General features: G+C 38.3%; 1 protein-coding gene across 1 annotated transcript; it reads left to right on the top strand.

The window, feature by feature from the left end:
* The first annotated feature begins 1,853 nt into the window (after positions 1-1,853).
* Positions 1,854-22,704, top strand: CTH (cystathionine gamma-lyase). The gene is made up of 12 exons (XM_008690721.2): positions 1,854-2,021; positions 5,113-5,194; positions 6,768-6,863; positions 7,784-7,893; positions 9,926-10,057; positions 13,531-13,588; positions 14,038-14,115; positions 15,217-15,369; positions 16,909-17,030; positions 18,178-18,230; positions 21,560-21,698; positions 22,159-22,704. The coding sequence occupies exons 1-12, from the start codon at positions 1,854-1,856 to the stop codon at positions 22,183-22,185; spliced, it is 1,218 nt and encodes a 405-aa protein (XP_008688943.1). The 3' UTR covers positions 22,186-22,704.
* Positions 22,705-23,098: the final 394 nt, after the last annotated feature.

Raw genomic sequence — 23,098 nt, 5'->3', positions numbered from 1 at the left:
AATAAGTAAATAAAGTCTTAAAAAAAAAAAAAGCCAGCCAAACAACAACAAAAAAGAACATCCTGTCTCATCTTTGCACACATGTAGGAATACATGTGAAAAATAAATTCCTACAAGTAAAATTGCTGAGTCATAGGAATCCTCAATACATAATACTAAGCCACCATCTAATAAAGTCTCCTCAAATTATATTAGTAAAAAAGGGTATAATTTAGAGCATTTATATTGGTGCTATCTTTTAAAGAATCCTTATTACAATAACACTAAATAAAATATCCGTATTTATACAACTCAGGTTTTGCTCACAAATATTAGGAGGTACTGTTTTAGACCCTCATGGTCCCTAAACATATCACATAAAAACATACCTATGTACAGTTACATATACCTCTTGAGATGAGTTGCAGTTGACATGTTATATTTTAAATAGAAAAAAATAAATGTATATTAATATCTATCAGTGTTTTGGAGTCTAACCATTTCTTCCCCCAGGCATACAAATCTTGCTCTGCCTCTAAAAGCTAACAGGCCCTCAGGCACTACTTCTCTAGTGCTTAATGGCTAGGTGTCCCTGAAGCTAATCTGAAAAGTAAATGCCACAGTCCTTAAAATTTTAAGAACTGTTCATTCCCTATTCTCTTAATTCGTTCAATAGTTTCGGATCTTTAGCTAATACTTTGCAGGAACAGAAATATTCCTGAATTCCCTAGTCCTAGAAAATAGTCACAATAGTAAGTAGGTCAAATCTGTATTGTTTAGGAACAAGGAGATTTTCGTTGTTTGTTTTACATTAGTGATCCTTGAAAGCAGGGCTCTGGGTGCAGGTGAGTGGTAAATCGTCACACGAACTGCTTCCCTTTTCCTACAAAAATGTTGCTGTCAATTGTGCAACAATGAAGGCATTTTGTATAAGGATTTGAGGCTCCAATAAGGTTTTTTGTGTTTTAAGTCATACAATCTTTTTCATCAGGGAGAGCTTCTCCGGCTACTTCAAAAGAAGATAATGTTGCTTGAAAAAAACTCAAATTTGAATGGCTCTTACGCTGCCAGAGTTCTGATTAGAGATCTTCACTACAGTTGCTTCACCATTACTTAAGAAAAATATGACCCTCACTCAGGTTTCAATTATCGCAAGTACTGGGTCATTACAGAGTTCAGTGTACCTTAAAAGGCAGACCGCCGTAGTTAATGAGAATCCAAGCTGCAGATTTGGCAGGTCGTGTCACGGTTTTCGTACGAATCTCCGCTTCGTTGCTTGCGTCGGTCAGCACCGCCCTCTGAACAAAGGGGGCTGAGGGTAGGGGTCAGGGACACTGGCTACAGTAGGAGGAGGCTATTTGTGTGGCCTGTTTACAAGGTTACTCGGTTTCAACACCAAGCCCGCCTTTCTCCACCTTTCAGGCAAACCTCCGGCGTGAGGTCACACAGACGCCCGAGGGGCTCACTGGAGCCAGCATGGCAGCCTCCCCCCCACCACCGCCAGGACTCAGGAATTTTGCCCGCAGGGACCTACACCACGTGGACACACAGACTCCCGCTTCGCTCCACTTTCTGCACCGGGAAGGGCGGTCCCAGCGACGCTCCAGGCAACGCCTCCGCTTCCGGCCAATGAGGAACGAGGGTCGCGTCGGGGCCTTCGCTCATTGGGTCTCGCTCGTTCCGCCTGCGGTGAACGCAAACCACCGGCCGGCTACTAAAGTCTGAGCCACTGAGTCCCGGAGCCTGGCTTTTGTCCGCTCGGTGTCGTCAGCCCGGCGTGTCTTTAGCTCCCTTTCTCCTGATTCTTGTGTCTCTTTCAGGCCCTGTCACACTAGTTTTCTAGTTTTATCTTCCTCGCTCCTTTTCTCTTTCCCATGCAGGAAAAAGACGCCTCCCTGTATGGTTTCCAGCCTCGCTTCCAACATTTCGCCACGCAGGCCATCCATGTGGGCCAGGAACCGGAGCAGTGGACCTCCCACGCTGTAGTGCCCCCCATCTCACTGGCCACCACGTTCAAGCAAGAGGCTCCCGGCCAGCACTCGGTGAGCTGGGGCTGGCTGGGAAGGTGGGGGGTGGGGCTGGTTTTGGGCGGGTAAAGAGAGATGGCTTATGCATAAAAAGGCGTGCAAGAAATTTATAAGATGGTTTATACATCAGGAAGGCACTCCAAAGGGAGGTTTGCTACACCCGTGATCTTCCTAGTACTAAATCTTTGTATTCGCTGGTCCAATGATCACATTTCTTTTGATAAGCAGGACTGGAAGGAACAGTTCGTCCAACTTGCCATATAGATTTGAACTGAAATTCATGTAATGTTGGCAAATTTGCGGTTCAGAACTGAGGGTCATAACTTTGTTGAATTACCTTCAGCAGAAAAAATTATAAAGACACGTAGGGAGTCAACCAAACAACAACAGCCGCAACAACCAGACTCTTCAGGGTCTGATAACTCACTTAGAATCAAGATCATGCCCAATGGCTGTATTGTTGTTATTAATAGTGATTTACTTGCTATGGGCTAGATACAGACTTACATGTAGTATGTCAGATGTATTACAAGTATGGTCTGGGATAATCCTCACAACCACCCTAGTCTGAACTAGGTTCTCATTTTTCTTATGAAAAAAACAAATGAACAAATTTAGGAATACTAAGTAACTAGCCTGGAGCCACATGGCTGGTAAATGGTGTATGCACACTGGGATTCCAACCCTGTTCTAGAACCCTTCTCTTAGGCATTTGGCTACACTCTGCTATACTCCAATAATACTAGTAATAATCTAACCCATTGCATCATTTAAGCAGTGTGGCTTAGTGATTAAGAGCACAAATCACCTAGTCAGAGGGGCTAGGTTTGAATTCCGACAGCACCTCCTCTGATCTGGGTGACCTTGAGCAAGTTGCCTAACCTATCCAAGCCTCAGGTTAATCCTGAGTAAAGGGGGTTAATCAGTACCTCCTACATAAATTATTGATATAGATGTTAAGCTTTATGTTACATTATAATTGCTCAGTAGTTCGGTATTTCACAGTGTTCACATTTATACTTTTTCCATTTGATCCTCTCAACAAGCAGGCCAGAGGGCAGGACAAATATTACACACTTTTTATACAAAAGGAACTGACCTACAGTTATAGATAAATGACTTGTAAGGTTTTGATGGAGCAGTCTTTGTTAATCCCTTTTGGCAACACACTGATGGGAATTTGAAGTATTTAAAAGTTGCAGAGCTTTTAAGGAAATCAGTTCAATAAACTTTGTAGGTCCAAAGCTTTGGTTATACTTCAAAGACCTCTTTAGTGTGTTGTTATGTAAGTCTAGGAAAATTCTTTTAAACATAGCCCTTTGTTTTGTGAGGTACAGTTTTAAAGGGCATTTCTACAACTGGTTTAGGATGCTTCTAGCTACTGTATTTTGGAATCAGAACGTGTACACAACCTGTTTTCCAAGCTTGTAGTCTGTTGCTGGTGTAGGGTTTTGTGAACGTGTGACTGTCCAAGCTTTAGCTCTTGGTACAAAAGTTAACCATTTAACCAGATATTAGTAATTAAATATTTTCAGAGAGCCAATAGGGGTGGTAAAATCTACAAATACCAGACACCTCTTAGTACCTTTAAAAACTCAGTGAAGAGCACTAAAGAGAACCTGAGGAGCTGAAGAGAACCATCTATTTCTCCTATTCCACTTGGAAAGCCATTGAATGGGTGAGAGGGTGGGAATTTGCCACTAAAATATGCCTCGCCCCCACCCCAGAGTTAAATCTCTGCAGTGAATAATTATGGAAACACGGGTGCCTTTCTGTGGCAGAAGCCACATGAATCCAAATTTTTTCTGTCTGGGGAGTACAAGTCACATCAAGGAGGTGATGGTGAGGGAGGGATGAGGATATCCCTGAACTGTATAAAATATATCTGCTCAGTTTGTCTAAAACAAGAAAACAAACAACCAAACTTAAAATATATAGATTTTAGTAATATATTACTAATACTAGGAGCTTCCGAATCAGAAACAATGTGTAAAAAATGGTTGTTGTGTTTTATTATGTGCTGTATGAGGCATGGGGAAAATATAGCATTTTCAGTCAGTGTTTAAATCCTAGGTTTGAATACTGGTTCTGATGTTCCCTATAACCTTTGGCTTCACTTTCCTAAAAGCCGACCATGAGTATTAAATAAAATGACTGAATGAATACTCCTAGTATGCTAAATGTAAAAAGAGCGAATTTTTAAAAATTGTGTGTAGCCACTTTGCCAAGAACTACTGTCTATTTTTTGAGTTGCTTTTGTAGCGCCAAGATCTGAACTCTGAGCATTTGTAGGATCTGTTCATAGTTTCCTGCAGGATGCTAAACAGGACTTGTATCACTTATTTCTTAGGAAATGAAATACAGGTTAGAAGTAAGTTTACTCTGTAGGCTCTGGTGATTCCCTTTTCCTGAATTCCCCAAGTTAATGGGTAAAGGTGAGTCTAACATCATAATAATGCTAATGGTAAAAACAACCCTTTCTCTAGTAGTTAGCACGTGTGAAGCACCATGTAGAGAACTTATTATACATTGTGTAATTTTATCATCACAACAGTTTTACAAATTAGTTTTTTGTATTTTATTCCCATTTTATAGGTACTGAGATCGACTTTAGGAAACATTAAGTAACTTATCTATTTGGCATACAGCTCATAAGGGGCAGCTATAGAATTCTAATCCAGTTTGGTAGACTTCAGAGCCTTTTCACACCATTGCCCCCAGAATATTGTTAAGCTCCTATTTATTTGTTTATTTTAAAGATTTTATTTATTTATTTGGGAGAGAGAGAGTGCATGCAAAGAGAGAGCAGGAGCAGGGGGGCAGGAGCAGAGGGAGAGGGAGCAGCAGACTCCCCGCTGAGCAGGGAGCACGATGATGCCATGCCAGGATGGTGGACTCGATGTGGGACTGGAACCCAGGACCCTGGGATCATGACCTGAGCCGAAGGCAGATGTGTTAAACTCCTGTTTAGTGGCAAGACATGTCATAACTAAATAATAGAAGATCATTATCATTGGATGAACCTCTAGTTGTGGAGGTGTCTATGTTAGGACTCTGATAAATAAACCTAAATCTCCTAGGATAAACTCTAACTTCTTTTCTTCAGGGTTTTGAATATAGCCGTTCTGGAAACCCCACCAGGAATTGCTTGGAAAAAGCAGTGGCAGCACTGGATGGGGCCAAGTACAGTAAGCGGTTTTCCATTTCAAAGTTTGTGAAGTCTAAAACCCATTCTTATATGTATAGACAAAGTCATAGAGGCACAGAATTTAGAATTGGAAAGGAATAAGGATTAGCTAATTCAAAACTTTTATTTTTACCAGGACATTGAATTTTTTTTGTCTAAGGTCCCACAGATGGCGTAATATGCATATGTGTAATTATTAGGTAAAAACAAATATGAATAGAGGAAAATGGCTGAATTTGCCATTTAGTATTCATGTAAATGCACTCTTCATCTGAAGGTGTCAGTATAAATAGATAAATATTAACAGAGTTTTGTAACACTACCTCTGAGAATATAAGCTTTCTGATACTCTGGTTCATTCACCTGATAATGCTTGAGAACAACACCAGGGAACATTTACCTGGTGCCCTTGATAATATGCTCTCAGAGATTAAGGATTAACTCTTTGTATCTTTTTTCGTGAAGGGGTGGATTACTGTTAAATCATTTTCATATTTTTTATATAAATGATACTGAATGAGGATAGAATAGTGAAGAGAAAATGAATCTTATGAGTTTTCTCATAGCAAGAGTGCCGGGGTTAGAAATGTTAATGTGGGTTTTTGGGGGTTTGGGGAGTTTTGTCTTTTGTTTTGGTTGAGGGGAGTTCTTTTTGAACACTAAACTTCTGTAATTTAGTCCTATAGAGGGAACATTATTTACTGCAGGGGGTGTAAAGGCTGAGTAGTCTTGTGGCAGACATTTTTTTTTCAAGTGGGCTCCAGAAAACATGGTTGTTTTTAACTGGGTTTAAAGTTTAGCTTTCTGTATGAATTGGACTACAGATGTTCTGAGTAGAGAACTGTAATTCTAACCTAAACTTTTCTGAGAAGATTTTATAGGAATTACATTTTTCAAGTTAATTGAATTATCCCTTCTACCAGTCACAGGTGATTTTTATCATTAAGGTGATGCACTGATATTTAGTCAGGATATTTTCTTTTATAGTGTTTAATGTGCACAATGCCGGGTGGTTTTCTTTTTTTAATTGTTTTCATTATTTTTGTTCTATACGAGATTTCAGGATCGTATTTGTTTAAAGGAAATTCCACACTTAAAAAATTTTAAAAACAAAAATTTTCAAATTTGCCAGGCGCATCTCAGGTCTGATTTTGAGTTTTGTTAAAATATTTGCTCAGTTGGATATCCATATAGTTAATGAGTGAATCTTACCTTAGCTCTGTTCCTCAGGTTTGAAATTTTTTTTAGAGTTTGTCGTTTTTAAACTGTAATTTAATTGGCAATTGGCCTTTAATCTCAGAACTTTGTAAAGAATTATTTCTTTGAAGTGTTTCAGAGAAATGCTACCACCAAAGCAGAATTACTTATTTTTTCTCTTAAAGATATTTTAGTTTTGAAATAGAAAGGGCGAGTTGGCAATTGTATTTTCATCAGGAGACTTCTTGTGTCTCAGTGGTGATGGCTGTCCTATCAGCAGAGAGAAGATCATAAAGTAATGCAAGGAAATACTGTAGGTGTTTTTCAACCGAGAGGTTTGACTTTTTTGACTTACTCTAACTTGGCTTTTATTTTAGGTTTGGCCTTTGCTTCAGGCTTAGCTGCCACTGTGACTATTACCCATCTCTTAAAAGCAGGAGACCAAATTATTTGCATGGATGATGTGTATGGAGGTAGGTGACCTTTCTCATGCGTGTTGTGTCAGCTGATATTTTAAAGACGATAAAGTGGGTCCTGAATTATATTACCAATGTTACCAGGATTATTGATCATTTATTATCTTTTAAGGGTGTGACGGACCCTTCTGTCTTGGCCCAGACTTGGAAGAGCATAAACATTTAGGGTCTATGTTCTGAACTGCTTGTAAGAGAGATTGTTTAATAATAATTTTATTTAAACTGCTGGATGAGGATGTTGGACCTGATCAACTTTCAGATATATTCTGTTCCAGAGAAGGTAGTATTTAAAGAGAGAGGGTGTTCTAGTGTTATTTAAAATTTTTGCCTGCAGTGAAGATGAACTATAACCCAGGCCACTCCCAAAGAGCTTGCCTCTACCCGACCCTTAATCTCCCCTACATACTTAGGCTTTTGGTTTTAGGGAACCTTTGGAAAATTGTTGAAAATGTGCACCCCTTCCCCACAAAACTGGAAAAGTGTGCTTAAGACTGCACCCAATGTTTATTATTTTAATTTTAGGATCAAGGGGTCTCACCCCTTGAAGTCCATTATGGATCCAAATTTAAGAGCATCCATTCCAAACAGTTTAAATGCAAGTTATTTAAAGTGGTGAGTGGGAAGGTAAGGAAGACAGGTTGCCCTTACCTTTAAGCAAGACTGATTTTAAACTAAAGTTTAAAGAGTCAAATAAAACACACCTGATTTGACTCTTTAACCTTTAATTTAAAATCCAAGCCTTACATTCTTTACTATACAAGATAGCCAAATGATTTAACCCAGGTACAATTGCTGTTAGTTGTATTTTTATTGGTAATTGATACTTCCTTATATTTTTAAAGTATTTATACCGATAAGGAATGAACATTTCTCAGTACAATGTCCTTTCCATTTTGTCTGATTCTTTTCTGCCTCAGGTACAAACAGGTACTTCAGGCAGGTGGCAACTGAATTTGGATTAAAGATATCTTTTGTTGATTGTTCCAAAACGAAATTGCTAGAGGCAGCCATTACACCAGAAACCAAGGTAACCCGGTTTTCAGTTTTGTCTGTTTTCTGTGTGCTGTTTTGTTTTTATCATTTTATTTACTAGAGGACATAATTTAAATTTGAATAACAAATTTTATTAGAAGGCATTGGAAACCATCAACAAGATTAGGATAGGTCTGGCTTCTCTGGAATATTACTGCATAATGGTTAGGTACATGAATTCCATAGCAAGATCCAAGTTCTAATTCTGTGTCATGGTGTATTATCATGGGCAAATTATTTAACTAAAGACTCAGTTTCTTCATCTGCAAGATGGGGATAATTGCACCTGCTTTATAGAAAGATGGTTGTGTAAATTAGATGAGATAAGGAATACGAAATGCTCAGTACAGTATGCAACACATAATAATTTAAAAAATTTGTTAGCAAAAGCATACAATTCTATACTGCATTACCAAGCTGGTATTGGTAACAGAAGTCATTACAGAGATTGGGTTGCAGAGAAGGAAGCTTGCCAAGACCCCAGACCCTAAGCACACTGGCCTTTTAAGAATTCTAAGCGGTACTTCAACAAAATAATAGTTACAAGTAGAGAATGGGCCACGGGCAATCTTTAGCCTCCATCCTGGGAAGCTTGCATGCCACCGGAAGGTGTTTTGTGCCTGAGTGAATGGCATATGTGATATTCTTTCTTGGGGCCTCATTTAAATTCTGCATGGGTAAAAGAAGGACCAGTGTCTTTTATAAGTCAGCCCTTTCCAACTTTTTGCTAATGATTAAAAGGTTTGAATTGTACTCAAGATTATGTTGCAGTGAGTGCTAAAAAATGAAAACCTTTTCTCACACAAATAATTACTTTGAAGATTAACACAGGGGTGAGCTTTGAGTGATTAAGGTTTGTTTTCAAAGGAACTTGTTTTTTATCTTGCTTAGGAGAAAAGATACTTATTAAAATAGCTGGTCTGAGTCTTTCTAAGGGAGGAAAGCGAATTGTGAGTATGTTAATTCTTGTCAACAGAACTTTATGTAGTGGCTCTTACTGACTTGAATTAGTACGTTTTTTCCCCCTGAAGTATCTGCCTCATCATATGAAGTAGATTTTTTAAGTCCCTATAAAATCAACTTTGCATTTATTATTTTAATTATTTTTATTATAAATATAAGTAATAGATTCTTACCCAGAAATAATTTTTTATTGATTTTTAAAATAATTCATTTCTTGTAGAATACGCATTATTTTAATTACCTTATCTTTCCACAGTAAGACTCTAGAGTAGGAAGAATATTAAACTAGTTATCTTGCTCATTTATATAGTAATAAAGAATCATTAACCCTTTTAAAAAGAAAGCTGAGGTAATGTCATTCAATACAGTGGCATCTTGTTTAACAAACAGAATTCTGTTCTTTTCTTTGGTCTTTTCAGTCACTGTCAAGCATCTACTGTGTGCCTGAATTGTGCTAGGCTTTGGGGTATGATGCTATCTCTTTCTTAAATGAGCTGTGACCAGGTTTTCTATTGTGTGTAACTTCTCTCCTGCACTTTAAAACCCATGCTCTTCTAGTTCTGGGTACTTATTTTATAGTTTCTAATGCATCTGGCATTTTTTAAGTTAATATTTAGCATGTGTTTGGCATTGTAGGAATAGTTCTCTTTAATGAAAATTCTAGGCTGTGGTCTTAATGTTCTGTATTATTTACCTTTGAGAACAAAATTCCTAGACACTGAATTTTGTCTTTGAAATCCTTCCTCTTCTTAATGGAATGGAATTACAATAATTAACTTGAGCACTTTTCTTCTTATATGTAACATTATCTCATTTGATCTTTGTAACAACGCTATGAAATATTATCAACCCTATTGTACAGATGTAAAATTTGAGGAATATGGAGGGTAAGTTACTTAACTAAGACCTCTCAGAAATTAATGGCGGCTAGGATTCAGATTCAGCCCTTGCAACTTCATCACCCACATTCTTCCAGTGTAGTCTGCCAGATGGTTACAATATATAAGACATATATTGGCGCAGTATATTTTTATAAACTATTGTCATCTATTGAATTGTTTTAGCTTGTTTGGATTGAAACCCCCACAAACCCTAACCTGAAGATGATTGACATTGAAGCCTGTGCACATACGGTCCATAAACATGGCGACATCATTTTGGTCATTGATAACACTTTTATGTCAGCCTATTTCCAGGTAAATGAAAGTTATATTTTTGGCATAAATTGTAGACTACAGATACTTGTAACTAGGAAAGGAAAGACTTGTTTACATTAAAATCATTACCAAACTCATGGAATCTAATCATAGTTATTGATTAGACAGAGAATTAAAATTGGACCTTTTCTACCATTAGCTAATATCTTTTCAGCCAATCCTAGGTTCATATCCGGTATGGGGCTTTGTGTGTTTTAAATGTCTTAATTAAAGCTTTGAAGTTCTCTCAGGATGTGTAAACTCTCTGAAGAGCTGGCCTTATTATGTGATTTTATCTATCAGTGCTTTATAAACAGTAGGGACTTTAATGTTTATGTGCTGGTTATAAATCAGTTATGTTTTTTTATATATATATGGTGTGACTGAAAAACATGTTATATATTTAATATATATGTTTATTTTTAACTATATTAATATATAATTAAATTATTAAAATACATAATTAAATCTTAAGCTATATAATTTAAGATGTATTTAAATGTATTACATAATATATGTAATATATACGTTATCTAATTAAACCTGGCTAACCTTCTAAATGAAACGAAAACGAAAGCTATACTGCATGACATCTCAGTGGATGTCACACATATTATTTCTCCACTTTCCTCCTTTCTAGTTTCTCTTCCCTCAGTGCCCCATGCACTATATCCAGCTCTCTATAGCTTTACCTTGTTTGTATTAGGAATTTCTACTCCCTGTTTCACATTGTAGCTGTAAGTACCAAGTCCTTTACAGTGCTTCTTTTAAACTATCTCTTTTCCTACCTACCCCTCTACATACATCTCTTCCCACCTCAAACCCTCCCATTCATCCTCCATTCCTTTTCTTTTTTCTCTTACTTTTTTTCCAGATGTTTCTTTCTGTTTTGTTCCTTTTGGTAGATCATCTAAGGATCTCTCTATAATTGATTAGTTGTCTGCCCTTTCCCCACGTGTTCTCTCTCTCTTTCCTCTGAACAGCCCAATCTGTTTCCTTTCCTTGTTAGGAGCTTACCTTCCCCTCGATGTTTCCTTCCTGCTTGTACCTTCTGATCATTCTTATTACACTTCCTGTACTTGGCCTTTATTCTGCAGAATTCCTGAAAACCCAGCTCATTTTCTGCTACTCTTAAATTAGGGCAGATGTTTATAGCTCAGTTGTTTATATTTCCCCCGCTTTCGTTTTGGGTCCCTGGAGTTGGCACAGGCTGCTGCCTTAGTTTGTATAAATCTGCTCTTCACCTTCTTCCATTTTATTGAGAAGGCACTACCAGGTTTATTTTGTATTCCTCACATTTCCTGGCTATGTTGGATTCACACAGCTTCATGGGCCACCTACCTTTGGCTCACGATATATCTTTGGCTGCTTCTTATATCCAGTAAAGCAGTCTATTTCCAAGTGAAAATCTCCTGGCATCATCTATTTGTCCCAGGTGATTTTCTGTCTTGGATTTGTTATCCCAACTCCTTATCCCATCTACCACTTACACTAAAGGCCACTTGACACAGCATAGGTTGCTCTAGCTGAGTCACAGTGAGTCCTGTATATTCCCAAAGAGATGACATGAATTGTTTTAGCCTGGGCCTGCCCAGATTACTCATCGGGCCCGGCCCTTTTATTCCCCCTGTTGCTGTCGCTAAAATAGGTCCAGTTTTTCTACCTTTCTGAAGCCCACATCACATTTCCGCATGCCAGGGACTGCAGTTTGCTTCCTTTCAATCTGGATTCATTCCAGTTGAGTTAATCAGAATCATGTTGTCCCTAAGTGGCTACATGTTTTAGTTGCATACAGTAGATCTTCTGAAAAGGTCCTCTCATTATTTTATCCTCATGAAAACTGGATATGTTCTCTTTCTTCCCTGCCTTTTGTCTTCTCGGTCTTCTATAGATGTCACAGAAGGCAAAATGGGCATACCATCATAAAGTTTCATAGTTTGAGAGTGGAACCTCTGGATTTACATAATCTAGATGTGGCTGCTAGCTCTACCAGCTTCTTCATCTGAATGATCTGTTTTGTTTTTCTTTCTTTTTCTTTCTTTTCTTTCTTTTTTTTTTTTTTTAAGAGAGGGCAAGCTGGGGGAGGGGGCACACAGGGAGAGGGTGAGAGAGAATCTTAAGCAGGCTCCATGCCCAGTGCAGAGCCTGACATGGGGCTCGATCTCACCACCCTGAGATCAAGACCTGAGCTGAAATCAAGAGTCAGATGCTTAACTGCCTGAGCCACCCAATCACCACCGTTTTGTTTTTCTTAGTTCCTTTTCTTCATCTGTACAATAAGAATCTTAAAGTACTGATTTTATTGAGTTAGGTAAAATATTTTGTGTAGTAATTCACTGGGATATGTCAAATATTTAACATGGTTCTCCGCACTTAATGATATCAACAAATGTTATTTGTTTTCATTTTTCCTTTTCTCTTGACCACAGAGTTTACAGAATGTTAGCATTGGAAGAGACCATCATCTAGTTCGACTCCATCACTTTGGAGATGTGCAGACACCTATGTAGAGAGTGCTTTGAGTAATACCTGACTTAAAACATCCAATTTTTGAAACACCCCAAATGAAAAGTCCTATAGCCCCTTACACTAACACCTTCCAATGACTAAACAACGGTGAGATTAAAACACACACACACACACACACACACACACACACACACTATCTTTTAAAGAAAAGGTAAATAGGCTCCTGGCTGGCTATCAGTAGAGCACTGACTCTTGATCTCAGGGATGTGATTTCAAGCCCTGTGATGGGCATAGGGCTTACTTTAAAAAAAAGAAAATGTAAATAGAAAGATATAGATAATATATTTTTTAGTGAATAAGTTGATTATAACTTTAATTCTCACTATAAACAAAGACATTTTAAGACTAAAGGATTGATTTGCAGGAAAATGGAGTGAGGGAAAACAATCCAAAGAAATTTCTTTCTAAGTGACTTTACGTGTGGCAAAACTAGTAAAATAAAAGAGTAATTAGGAGTCAAGATCATGGCACATCAAGTGAATAATCACAGCATACATTATCAGGTTTTAATGATCAAAAATCTAAGCATATTATATACTCACTTGACATAATAATTGCTAAATGTTTATGTCTATTACTTTATGTGTTTACTGAGTCATAAAATACCAGCATCCCTGCATTGTAAAATTTAGTAATACGCTTAGGACCAGCCAGCAACTGCTCTAAAGAAACAAGGTCAGGAGACCTGTTGACCTGAGTTTACCTGCTATTTCCAGAAAATTTGTGGTTTTGGACTGAGTACTGGGTTGAGTGCTTTGTATTTTTATTTGGTGGGAAAGATGAAGGGGAAAGATACCATCAGAGATCCTGGAAAATTTTAAGATGCATGTATTTTTGAAAAGGTAGAATAGGAATGAAATTTACAATAGCAAATAGGCATGTAATGAAGCATATTTTCAGGTGATTTACTATCTAAAATGAAACTCTTTTTTTTTTCCTTTCAGCGGCCTTTGGCTCTGGGAGCTGATATTTGTATGTATTCAGCAACAAAATATATGAATGGTAAGACATACATAGTCTACACTTTGAGTGTTCCTTTCCATGGATAGGTGAAAATACCATAGCGCTTGATACTTTGATCCTTTTCTTGTATTATTCATGTGACTCATGTAAAAAGTAAAAAATTTATGCTTTGGTTAAATATGCGATTTATTTATAGCAGACAAAACTATGCTCATGACTTATGAACAGAGGAGTAAAATTTACTTTAAAAAGTTACAGTTTTATTCTACTGACAGCTTAAAGAGAAACATTTAATTTTTATATGATTTTTATTTCATTTTTTATAGCTACAGCTTTTGGTACTATCAAATTGAATACAGTTTATTTAAACTAATTTTACAGGGCTTTTTCCCAGAGAGTTTTTTTTCAAGTGAAAGTTACATTTTAGAAATTGTAGAATGAAGAATAAACACACGTTGTTTTTAACTTAAAGGTTTTTGTTTTTTTAGGCCACAGTGATGTCGTAATGGGCTTAGTGTCTCTTAATTCTGAGAGCCTCCATAATAGGCTCCGTTTCTTACAAAATTGTAAGTATTAAAAAGTCCCAGAATTCCCCTTATCCTCTCACAGGGACTACATTTGATATTTTAGTCCCACTAAATGTTGTGAAGTGATAGCATTCTACTAATTAGGAAGAAATGAGAAATGGAGGAGAAAGATTCTGGTTTTTAAAGGAAAGCAGAAAAATTAGGATATAAAAATATAGTTAGAGCATAACAGGGCTTTACAACGTGACTCAAGGGATGAGTTTTGTTATTTTTCAAATCCATGTTAATTTTGACTATAATTAGGTAAAGCCCAAGTGAATTTTTAGTTTTCAGACTTATTAGATTTTTTTTCTTTAGATAAAGCATTTGAAATGATGGCTTTCTTATACTCTGTCTTTTATATCTGGAATGGTGGTTAACTTTAAATAGCACTTAATATATAAACTTGTATTTTTCAATAGATGTCTATTGAAACCATTTCCTATTTAGATGGTTTAGTTACGTCAAGTATGGGTAAGGGTTTATTTGAAGATGTTTAGTTTAAACCGTTCTGATTTGACAGATGCAAACATATTTAGGAATAAAGTAAATAAATATTAAATAAATAAAGGAAATAAGCATTAAAGTAAAAAAAACGCAAAAAAACACCAAGGAGGAAAACCAAAACTTACTGCTTGATTTATAAAACGTTGAGGCGAGGTACATACCTTGGAGGCATAGTAACTCCTAGGCTGCTTTAGACAAAAGCTAAATAGAATGTTGGTAGAACTTTCAGGAACAATAGGAGCTGAATGCTGTTTTTTTCTGCTTATTCAAAGAAATGTAAGATTCAACGATGTGCAGTATGTCATTGAATGGAAATCATAGGACTATTTATGTTCATATTTGAAAAGTTCATATTTATTCATGTTTAGTTTGCAGGATCTTCATTTCCCCTCTCATTTTAAAGCCCATTTCTTTGAGTGTACTTTAGGCTTCATTCTTATGCTTCTGATTTGATACATTAATTTCCCCCCTAAAACTCAAATATTGGCCTTCGTAGCTTGTTTCTCAGAGTCACTATAAAGAAAAAGAGAGTGAGAGAATCTCCTGGGTCCCTCCCCACCTTTCAGATTAACCCAGCATATGTTCATTTTACAGCTCTTGGAGCAGTTCCATCCCCTGTTGACTGTTACCTCTGCAATCGAGGTCTGAAGACTCTACAGGTCCGAATGGAGAAGCATTTCGAAAATGGAATGGCAGTTGCTCAGTTTCTGGAATCTAATCCTCGGGTAGAAAAGGTTATTTATCCTGGTATGTTGATAATGATTTCTTTTTTCTTTCTTTCTTTCTTTCTTTCTTTCTTTCTTTCTTTCTTTTTCTTATTTACTTATTTGAGAGGGAGTGTATGCAAGTGGGGGGAAGGGGCAAAGGGAAAGGGGAGAGAATCTCAAGAGGTAGATTCCCCGCTGGGCATGGAACCAACACAGAGCTCAGTCTCTCAACCCTGAGATCATGGTCTGAACTGAAATCAAGAGTCGACGCTCGACTGACTGAGCCACCCAGGTGCCCCAGTGTTGATATGATTTGTAAGCACAAAAGCTTACACTAGGATTTTATGGGTTATCCTAAGTATCCTGTGTATGACAGATGTGGTAAGGTAGCTGCTTTCATGTATTTTAACGCTGTTCATCTATTATTGGACGCTGCTGTATGTCAGGCTCTGTAGGGGGTCTGGGGGGTGAAGATACACGTGGTCTGTGTCCTTGTGTTGCCTATAATCTAGTGGCTGCTTGGATGTTAGGAAATTGATTTTATGCATTGGATGCTCCTGCCATGGTCTTTAGCTTGAAGGCTTGTGTTTACTTGTCCCAAGATTGCAACATTGTACTTTCCAGTTGATTTACTTCCAGTCTTTTCAGTCTGCCATTCTGCCTTAGCTCTTTTATCTGATTTAGGTTGGGACTTGCTCCTTACACATCAAAATTCCCCTGAAGCTCTCTTACTTCCTTTTCAGATTTTTTCACCTCTGCCAACTCATGTGCAGTTAGCAGACTTATATATAACTCTCTGAATTTATTTTGCCAGTCTATTAAATTGTGCTGTGGTCTTAAGTAAATAGTTACTTTGAACCCTTTGAGGTGTTAGCCATGTGGTCTTGGATGGACAGGAGAATTGAGCTTGATTCCTGTCCTCAAGGAACTTAGATAAGCCAAGGCAGAACTACATATGAGATTAAATGCCGTATATGCCCTGGTTAAAGAGCTGTTGACTGGTGTGTATTTTGAATGGAGGGAGGGAGAAAAGTTTTCGCCTGTGCTTTGAAGAATGAGAAGCATTTGTTAGATGGGCATGGACAGACATTCCGATTCATTCAACAAATGTTGATTAATTGCCCACGATGGAGCAAGCTTTGAACTAGGGCCTGGGATCCAATTATTAACAAAAGAAATGGATTTCTCCACATAGAGCTAGTCTGGTGGATAAGACAGATGTTGAACAAGAAATTGCAGAATGATATAATTAATAGAAGGGCAGGGGCAGTCAGCAGGGAGAATGTTCCGGGTTAAAGGGACAGCTTGTACAAAGGTCCTGAGATGAAAAAAGTGCAGTACTGCTGGTGTAAGGAAAGTCAATGTAGCTCGAGCATGGAGAGGATAGAAAAGATAGGTCAGAATGAAGCTGGAGACCCAGAAACGGAGGCCAGAGTACAATCGTCAGATGTGGACATGGCGTAAAGCTCATCATTATTAGGCTTACTTGCAGTTTGCTTCGGCAAACGGTGAATTTTTTTGTTCTGAAATTACATGTCTGACTCTAAAATAAGACTTTTATTATGCCTCATGATCACAGGGCTGCCCTCTCATCCTCAGCATGAGCTGGCAAAGCGTCAGTGCACAGGCTGCCCGGGGATGATCACCTTTTATATTAAAGGCACTCTTCAGCATGCTCAGACGTTTCTCAAGAACCTCAAGGTAAACTTTCAAAAGAGGTTTTTAAATCGTCGAGGTAAATTAACAGCAGTTCATGATCTCTCCTTTCCATCCAGCTCAGATTCATGTCTTTGTACCTGCAGGTCGCACCCACAGACCTCTGTATCATGAAATGCTTTAGGTTGGAAAATGACTTTGGTGCAGTGGCAGACATCTGAGTATGTTCCAGACAGGGCCATCAATTTGAGAGAGATGGAACGTCCTGATGCACTGGTTTTCAGATTTATTGAAAATTGAACCCCTTTTCCAAATGAAATATTATGTGAAACTTGAAAGCAATGTGCGGCTGGTGCACTGCACAAAGGCTGCTCTGAAGTCCAGCCTAGGAATGACTTTCCAAACCCTGTGCCTTCCAGGCTGCATCTGCCTGCGGTGAAGGAAGAGAGGCCTTTGTTTGAGTCTCACGCTGGCAGGAGGCTCTCGGGGCCCCTGGGAGAGAGGCCTCTGTAACTCCATACACTGGGCTTGCAGAGTTCATGCAGCAGATTGAGTGTTAAATACTGAGGTCGAACGCAGAGGCCGCTGCCAGATTAGTTATCTTGTACTGGTATCTAAAAGTTGTACTAAAAGCAGAAAGAGCGTGTATATTTAATTAAATACAGTTGTGAGAGTAATTTTAAAATACTTGTAAAATTATGACACTATAACACTAAATACAAAAACGGGTTTGGTTTTTTTCCCTACTCCAGGAGGGAGTTAAATGGATGTATTAATTTAGGAAGTGTTTTATTTTAACAAGTAAGTGTGTATAACTTGGTAGACTTGTCGAGATTTTTATTTAAAGGGTAACCACGGAGGTAGGTCTCAAATGTAATAATTCTGAGGTTTTAGGACTTATGTTAATGAAGTGTCTATCACTTTAGAGGGCCAAATCCGGAAGGTATGAGAGATTCACCTTCCTCAACTTGTAATGTTTTAAAAGTTTGCACATCATATGTCTAATCGGTGACATCAGTGTTACGGATTTTATTTTCATTTTTTCTCTGGGTTTCTTGCCCAACTTGTACTTTCTTTCATAACCACCATTTCTTAACCCGTGTCCAGGGCCATTTTATTAAAAACATTTAGTTTTGTATTTTTTTATTTTTACTTTAATTAAAGATCTAAATTAATGTTTTCTTTGCCATAGTTATTTACTCTGGCTGAGAGCTTGGGAGGATACGAAAGTCTTGCTGAACTTCCGTGAGTATATTTCTGTTTTTCTCAGTGTTTTAACGTTGACGTCAGCTTTAACAGTTGTTTGGAAAGGAATATGGTAAAATCAGGAGTAATTCAAGACATTTGACAAGAATAGCATCATGCTAGTTAATCAGAATGGACTCTTAACCCAGTAGAATGGAGACCCCAACAAAATCTCAGTGAGCTCTGTGTGTCCTCCCCAGTTTTGCTTCCTTCCGTTCTGCCTGAAGGCCATTCCCGTGGACCGTTATTTTAGGATCTCTGACCTCTGACCAAGAGCTGCTTGTTCTATCCCACTCTGCTCTGGGAGGGAGGTCAGAGACATTTATGAGAAGGGCTGATTTCAAGGCTCCTTGGAATTGGGGACTGTGTCTCTGTTGAAATGCTGCCATGCCCCTGATGGTCAGAAGAGGACCCTACTAGATGCCACCGAATCCCATTTATTTTCTGTTCTGTGGATAAACCTTGAATGGCTTCATGTTTTCTGCAAGATAAACCCAAAATCTAACTTGGTATTCCCGATCCAATCAATTCATCTAATTTTATCAAAGCACCATAGGATATAGGAACATGCAGCCAGAGATCAGGTGCTCCAACAGCTTGTTTTATAGATAAGGAAACAAAGATTCAGAAAGTTTTGCTGGTTACTCAAATGTCACATAGGAATATGTTAGCAACTTCTCTCCTGAGGGTTTGCATAGAGATAACGAGTGGAGGTAAAAGCAGCCTGGATCTGGATTTGACACCTGCTCCGCCAGTTACTCACCACTGAGCTTTAGTTTTTTCATCCATAAAATGGGATTAATAATTAAAATGACAATTACCATTTATTGATTACCTATCCCCCAAGCATTCCAGAGCTATCCTGATTTTATTGGATGGTACTCTACCCATGTTTTGTAAATATTGCAGTGGTAATAAACATCATTAGCTAATAATTTTCAAGAGCACTAAACGCACCTGGCATGTTTCTGTGTTTTAATTTGCATAATAACTATGTTCTGGAAGCACGATGTTGAGGGGTGTCAGGGATTACCAGAATTTAGGCACATTTGCTGTCCTCGCACAGTAGCTTGCGGCTTCTTGGAAGGAAGAGTCAGGCAATTCCACATAAAGTTTAAAAAAAATGTATGATACCCAAATAATTATTCAAATAACTAAGGTAACACAAATAGGTTTTTGTGAGTCTTTCAGAAGATGCCTGCTAGTAAGTCTGAATGCACAAGAGGGCACACTCAGCATATGAAATTGGGTTATTTTTCATAGTCATGAAATGTGTATTACTTTAAAGCTCTCTTAAAAATTGGCACCTCCTAATTTCTTCAGGGATTTGGTTTAAAGTTGCTTGGCCCTCAGATGTACCAGCCAGCGAGGCCATCACCCCGATGCCTGCTATTGGACAAGTGAATTAGGTCAGGGCTTGTCTGTTCTGTCACCCTCATTCTGTGACTCCCAGCTACGGCAACGGGTACAGCATTGCAATAGGGGAGGGAGGAGGCAGAGCCAATGTGTGCTCGATTAGTCTTCCAGCCTGACAGGCACATTAACTCCGCAACCTCAGAAAAGTGACTTATATTGTCTCAGTCTGTTTCCTCGGTTGTAACATGTGCATAACCCTGCGCTCAGCTCTTAGGGTTGTTAGGGGAACATGGGGGGAAATATCCCTAAGTCGATGCCTTGGTTCATACTAAGGGCCGAATAAATGTTAATTATTATTAGGAATTTTTGTTTTATTAGGCATCTGATACACTCCAGGTGGTTGCAAATGCTTTATATGTGTTCCTTCCATTAATGACTGTGATAAACTCTTGGGATAGGAGTTACATCCAACTTCTGTTCATTTAAAAAAAAATGAAGTAATGCACACAAATGACCTAGCAGAGGACCTGCCTCATGGTAAACCTATAATAAGTGATAGCTATTGTTATGATTTTAGATAAAGAAATTGATTGTGAGGACAGGTAACTTTTACAAGCCTACTCAGCCAGTGTGTAAAGGAGCTGATTCATGTGGAGGTCTATTGGGCTCAGAGGCCTAAGTTCTTATTTTTATGTGTACACTCTTTTTTGAGGAATTAAAAGCCTGAAAAGAGAGAACGTTTTTTATTTATTTAATTTTTTAAAAAGATTTTTAAAATTTATTTGAGAGAGAGCACACGTGGGCTAAGGAGCAGAGGGAGAAGCAGACTCGAGCTGGGTGAGGGGCAGAGAGAGAGGGAGAAGCAACCTCTCTGCTGAGCAGAGAGCCTGACCTGGGGCTCGATTCTGGGACTCTGGGACCACGACCTGAGCCGAAGACAGATGCCCAACTGACTGAGCCACCCAGGCGCCCAAGACAGAACATTTTAAGGAGGACGTTTGCATGTACAACTTCAGTAGAGTGATAAAAGAAGATACTCATTTGTGTTGACCGCATCTGAGATTTTCTGTCCCTGGATCTGAAGTGAGATAGGACGGAGCAACTTAGGCATTGATCTTCGGGTAGTGTGCCCGGAAAGGATGAGTGTTGGTGGCAGGGTTCACTAAGACTACTAGCCTCTCCTCCATGATGCCTCGGCCTCAGCCCAGAGTTTTCTGCCTCCTCTCAACTCTGGCGGTCCTTGCTGTCCACTCTTGTTTGGCATGTGCTGTAGACTATTCTGTTCTGTGAATTGTCACAGTCTTTGGCTTCTGCTTTGTTAGGTAGGGTCAAGAAAAATACCTCGTTTTTCTTGGTTTCCCAATTCTTACTGTGGTACTTGACCCACAGTAGGTGCTTTACCTTTATACACGTTAATGATGATGATGAGTTACTGGCTGGTTTTGAAAATCCTTCCAGGCCTCTACCTCCATTCATGGATTATGTGCTGAAATTCCTAATGCTCACTGGTTGCCACTGGTGTTGGTCCTGGGTTGTCTTTCCCTGATCTGCCTCACAAGGTGCCATTGACCGGGAGGGAATTAATTCTGGCTGGCTCTTGGTCCATCAAGTCTTTTTTAAGTCTAGCTGGGTGGTCATGGGGTATATGACTTCTGGCCAAGGCTTCATTCAGGCAGATGTTAAAATCCACAGCTGGAGGCTATCTTTTTCCCTCCTGCATGGGAGTGCTTTATTGGCACCTTCAGTGTTTGGATTGAGTTTATTGATGATATAAAAAGGATAAAAGATCTTAGTTTTCACTTATAATAGTGACTAGAAAAGATCATTTTCACAGTTCCTTATTTTTTTGCCTGTGAAAAATTATAGGCATATGAAGAATTTGATATTTAGAATAGAAAAAAAACTGAAGATAATTGCAACTTATAAGACAGATACAATATGTTGATCAAAAATTTGCTCATTCTTTCTTTCAGGGCCATCATGACCCATGCATCAGTGCCTAAGAGTGACCGAGATGTCCTTGGAATTAGTGACACACTGATTCGACTGTCTGTGGGCTTAGAGGATAAAAAAGACCTACTTGAAGATCTAGATCAAGCTTTGAAGGCAGCAGTAAGTTTAATTATTTGGTGTGTTTGTGTGTTTAATCTTGGGGGGGTGGCCGCTCTCTTATTTTTTTTAAAGATTATTTATTTATTTGAGAGAGAGAGTGCGGAGGGAAGGGGCAGAGGCAGATGGAGAGAAAGAATCTCATGCAGACTCCCTACCAACCGCAGAGCCTGACATGGGGCTTGATCCCATGACCCTGAGATCATGAGCTGAACCTAAATCAAAAGTCAGACACTTAGCCGACTGAGCCACCCTGGCGCCCCGGTGGTCACTGTTCGGCCTCCCTGAATTCTGAAGGTTTCTTCTTCTCTTCTTATAATAGACAGGATATATAAATCTGCAAGGAACTCAGCTGAAGTGCAGATTTAAAAAACTGGTAGTATTCAGAAAAGAGTCCTTGGAAGAAGTGAAGTCTTTGCCTGCAGTTTTAATAACCTATTTTTCTTGTGCACTTTTGATGCAGCACCCTCCAAATGCAGGTCGTAACTAGCATTCCAGAACTGCTGGTAGAAGTTGCTTCCTGAGAAGATCAACTCTGTGTAATTGAACGGACCATGAATGAGCCTTTGCAGAATTTTCAAGTGAAAATTTTAAGGCACCTCATTACTTGTCAGAGTTGTAACCTTCCAGGGATCCTCCTTATTAAAAACTGTTTCCTCTTTCCCTTATTGTAATTGACAGGTCAATTCTGTTAATATCTTTTTGTTAATTTTAGTATACATTTGCCTCTGAAGGAGGTGGGATTTGTGCTGCTTTTGGGGATTGTGACCTTTTTTCATAGCTTACGATTTATATTGATCATGTTTACAATATAATAATTCATTTTTTTATGTTTTTCTGAAGAATTTAAATTATTAAATGAATGTTCTTAAATCAAGTGTGATTTTTGCATGTTGTCGAAAACAGCACTCAAAGCAATGGTTTACACATAATTATCATAAGCCAAAAATCAAATACTTGAAAAGCCTACTGTGAAATTCTGCTGATAAAAGGTTGTACTTACTATTTAAAAAATAAATAAATAAATCTAATTACCAAATGTATCCCATTGTGATATTCCTATATTATGTGGCATTGACTTGTTTTCCTGGGCCCTTTTAATCCTCAACTCTCAGAGGTCTCAGCCACTTGCAGTAATTTTTGTAAGTTCAACTGTATAACTATCATGTCCAAATCTTAGTGTTTGCAGATTATAGATTCTGTCATGGAGGTCAAAAGCCACTTTTATAGAGGGGCATACTACTTTTTATATTTTTACCTGTAACAGTCAACTTAATGAGCCTAAAGAGAGAAATGCTTAAAATAGCGTATTTTAGAGTAAAGTACATAGTCAGCAAGTGTTTGTTAATAAGTCATACGTCAAATAGGTTTTTTAAATTGTTTTTATATTAAAGGCTTTTAGT

Source organism: Ursus maritimus, unplaced genomic scaffold (assembly GCF_017311325.1).
Source record: "Ursus maritimus isolate PB19 unplaced genomic scaffold, ASM1731132v1 scaffold_12, whole genome shotgun sequence".
NCBI classification, from domain to species: domain Eukaryota; kingdom Metazoa; phylum Chordata; class Mammalia; order Carnivora; family Ursidae; genus Ursus; species Ursus maritimus.
The sequence above is the reverse complement of the archived record's forward strand: the minus strand, read 5'-3'. Positions and strand labels throughout refer to the sequence as shown.

Bases quoted from the DNA above. Each gene is read 5' to 3' on its own strand.
- CTH (XM_008690721.2), top strand. From the start codon at position 1,854: ATGCAGGAAAAAGACGCCTCCCTGTATGGTTTCCAGCCTCGCTTCCAA. The intron at 13,589-14,037 runs GTAAGACATACA...TTGTTTTTTTAG, and splicing joins AGCAACAAAATATATGAATG to GCCACAGTGATGTCGTAATG. The intron at 14,116-15,216 runs GTAAGTATTAAA...TTCATTTTACAG, and splicing joins GCTCCGTTTCTTACAAAATT to CTCTTGGAGCAGTTCCATCC.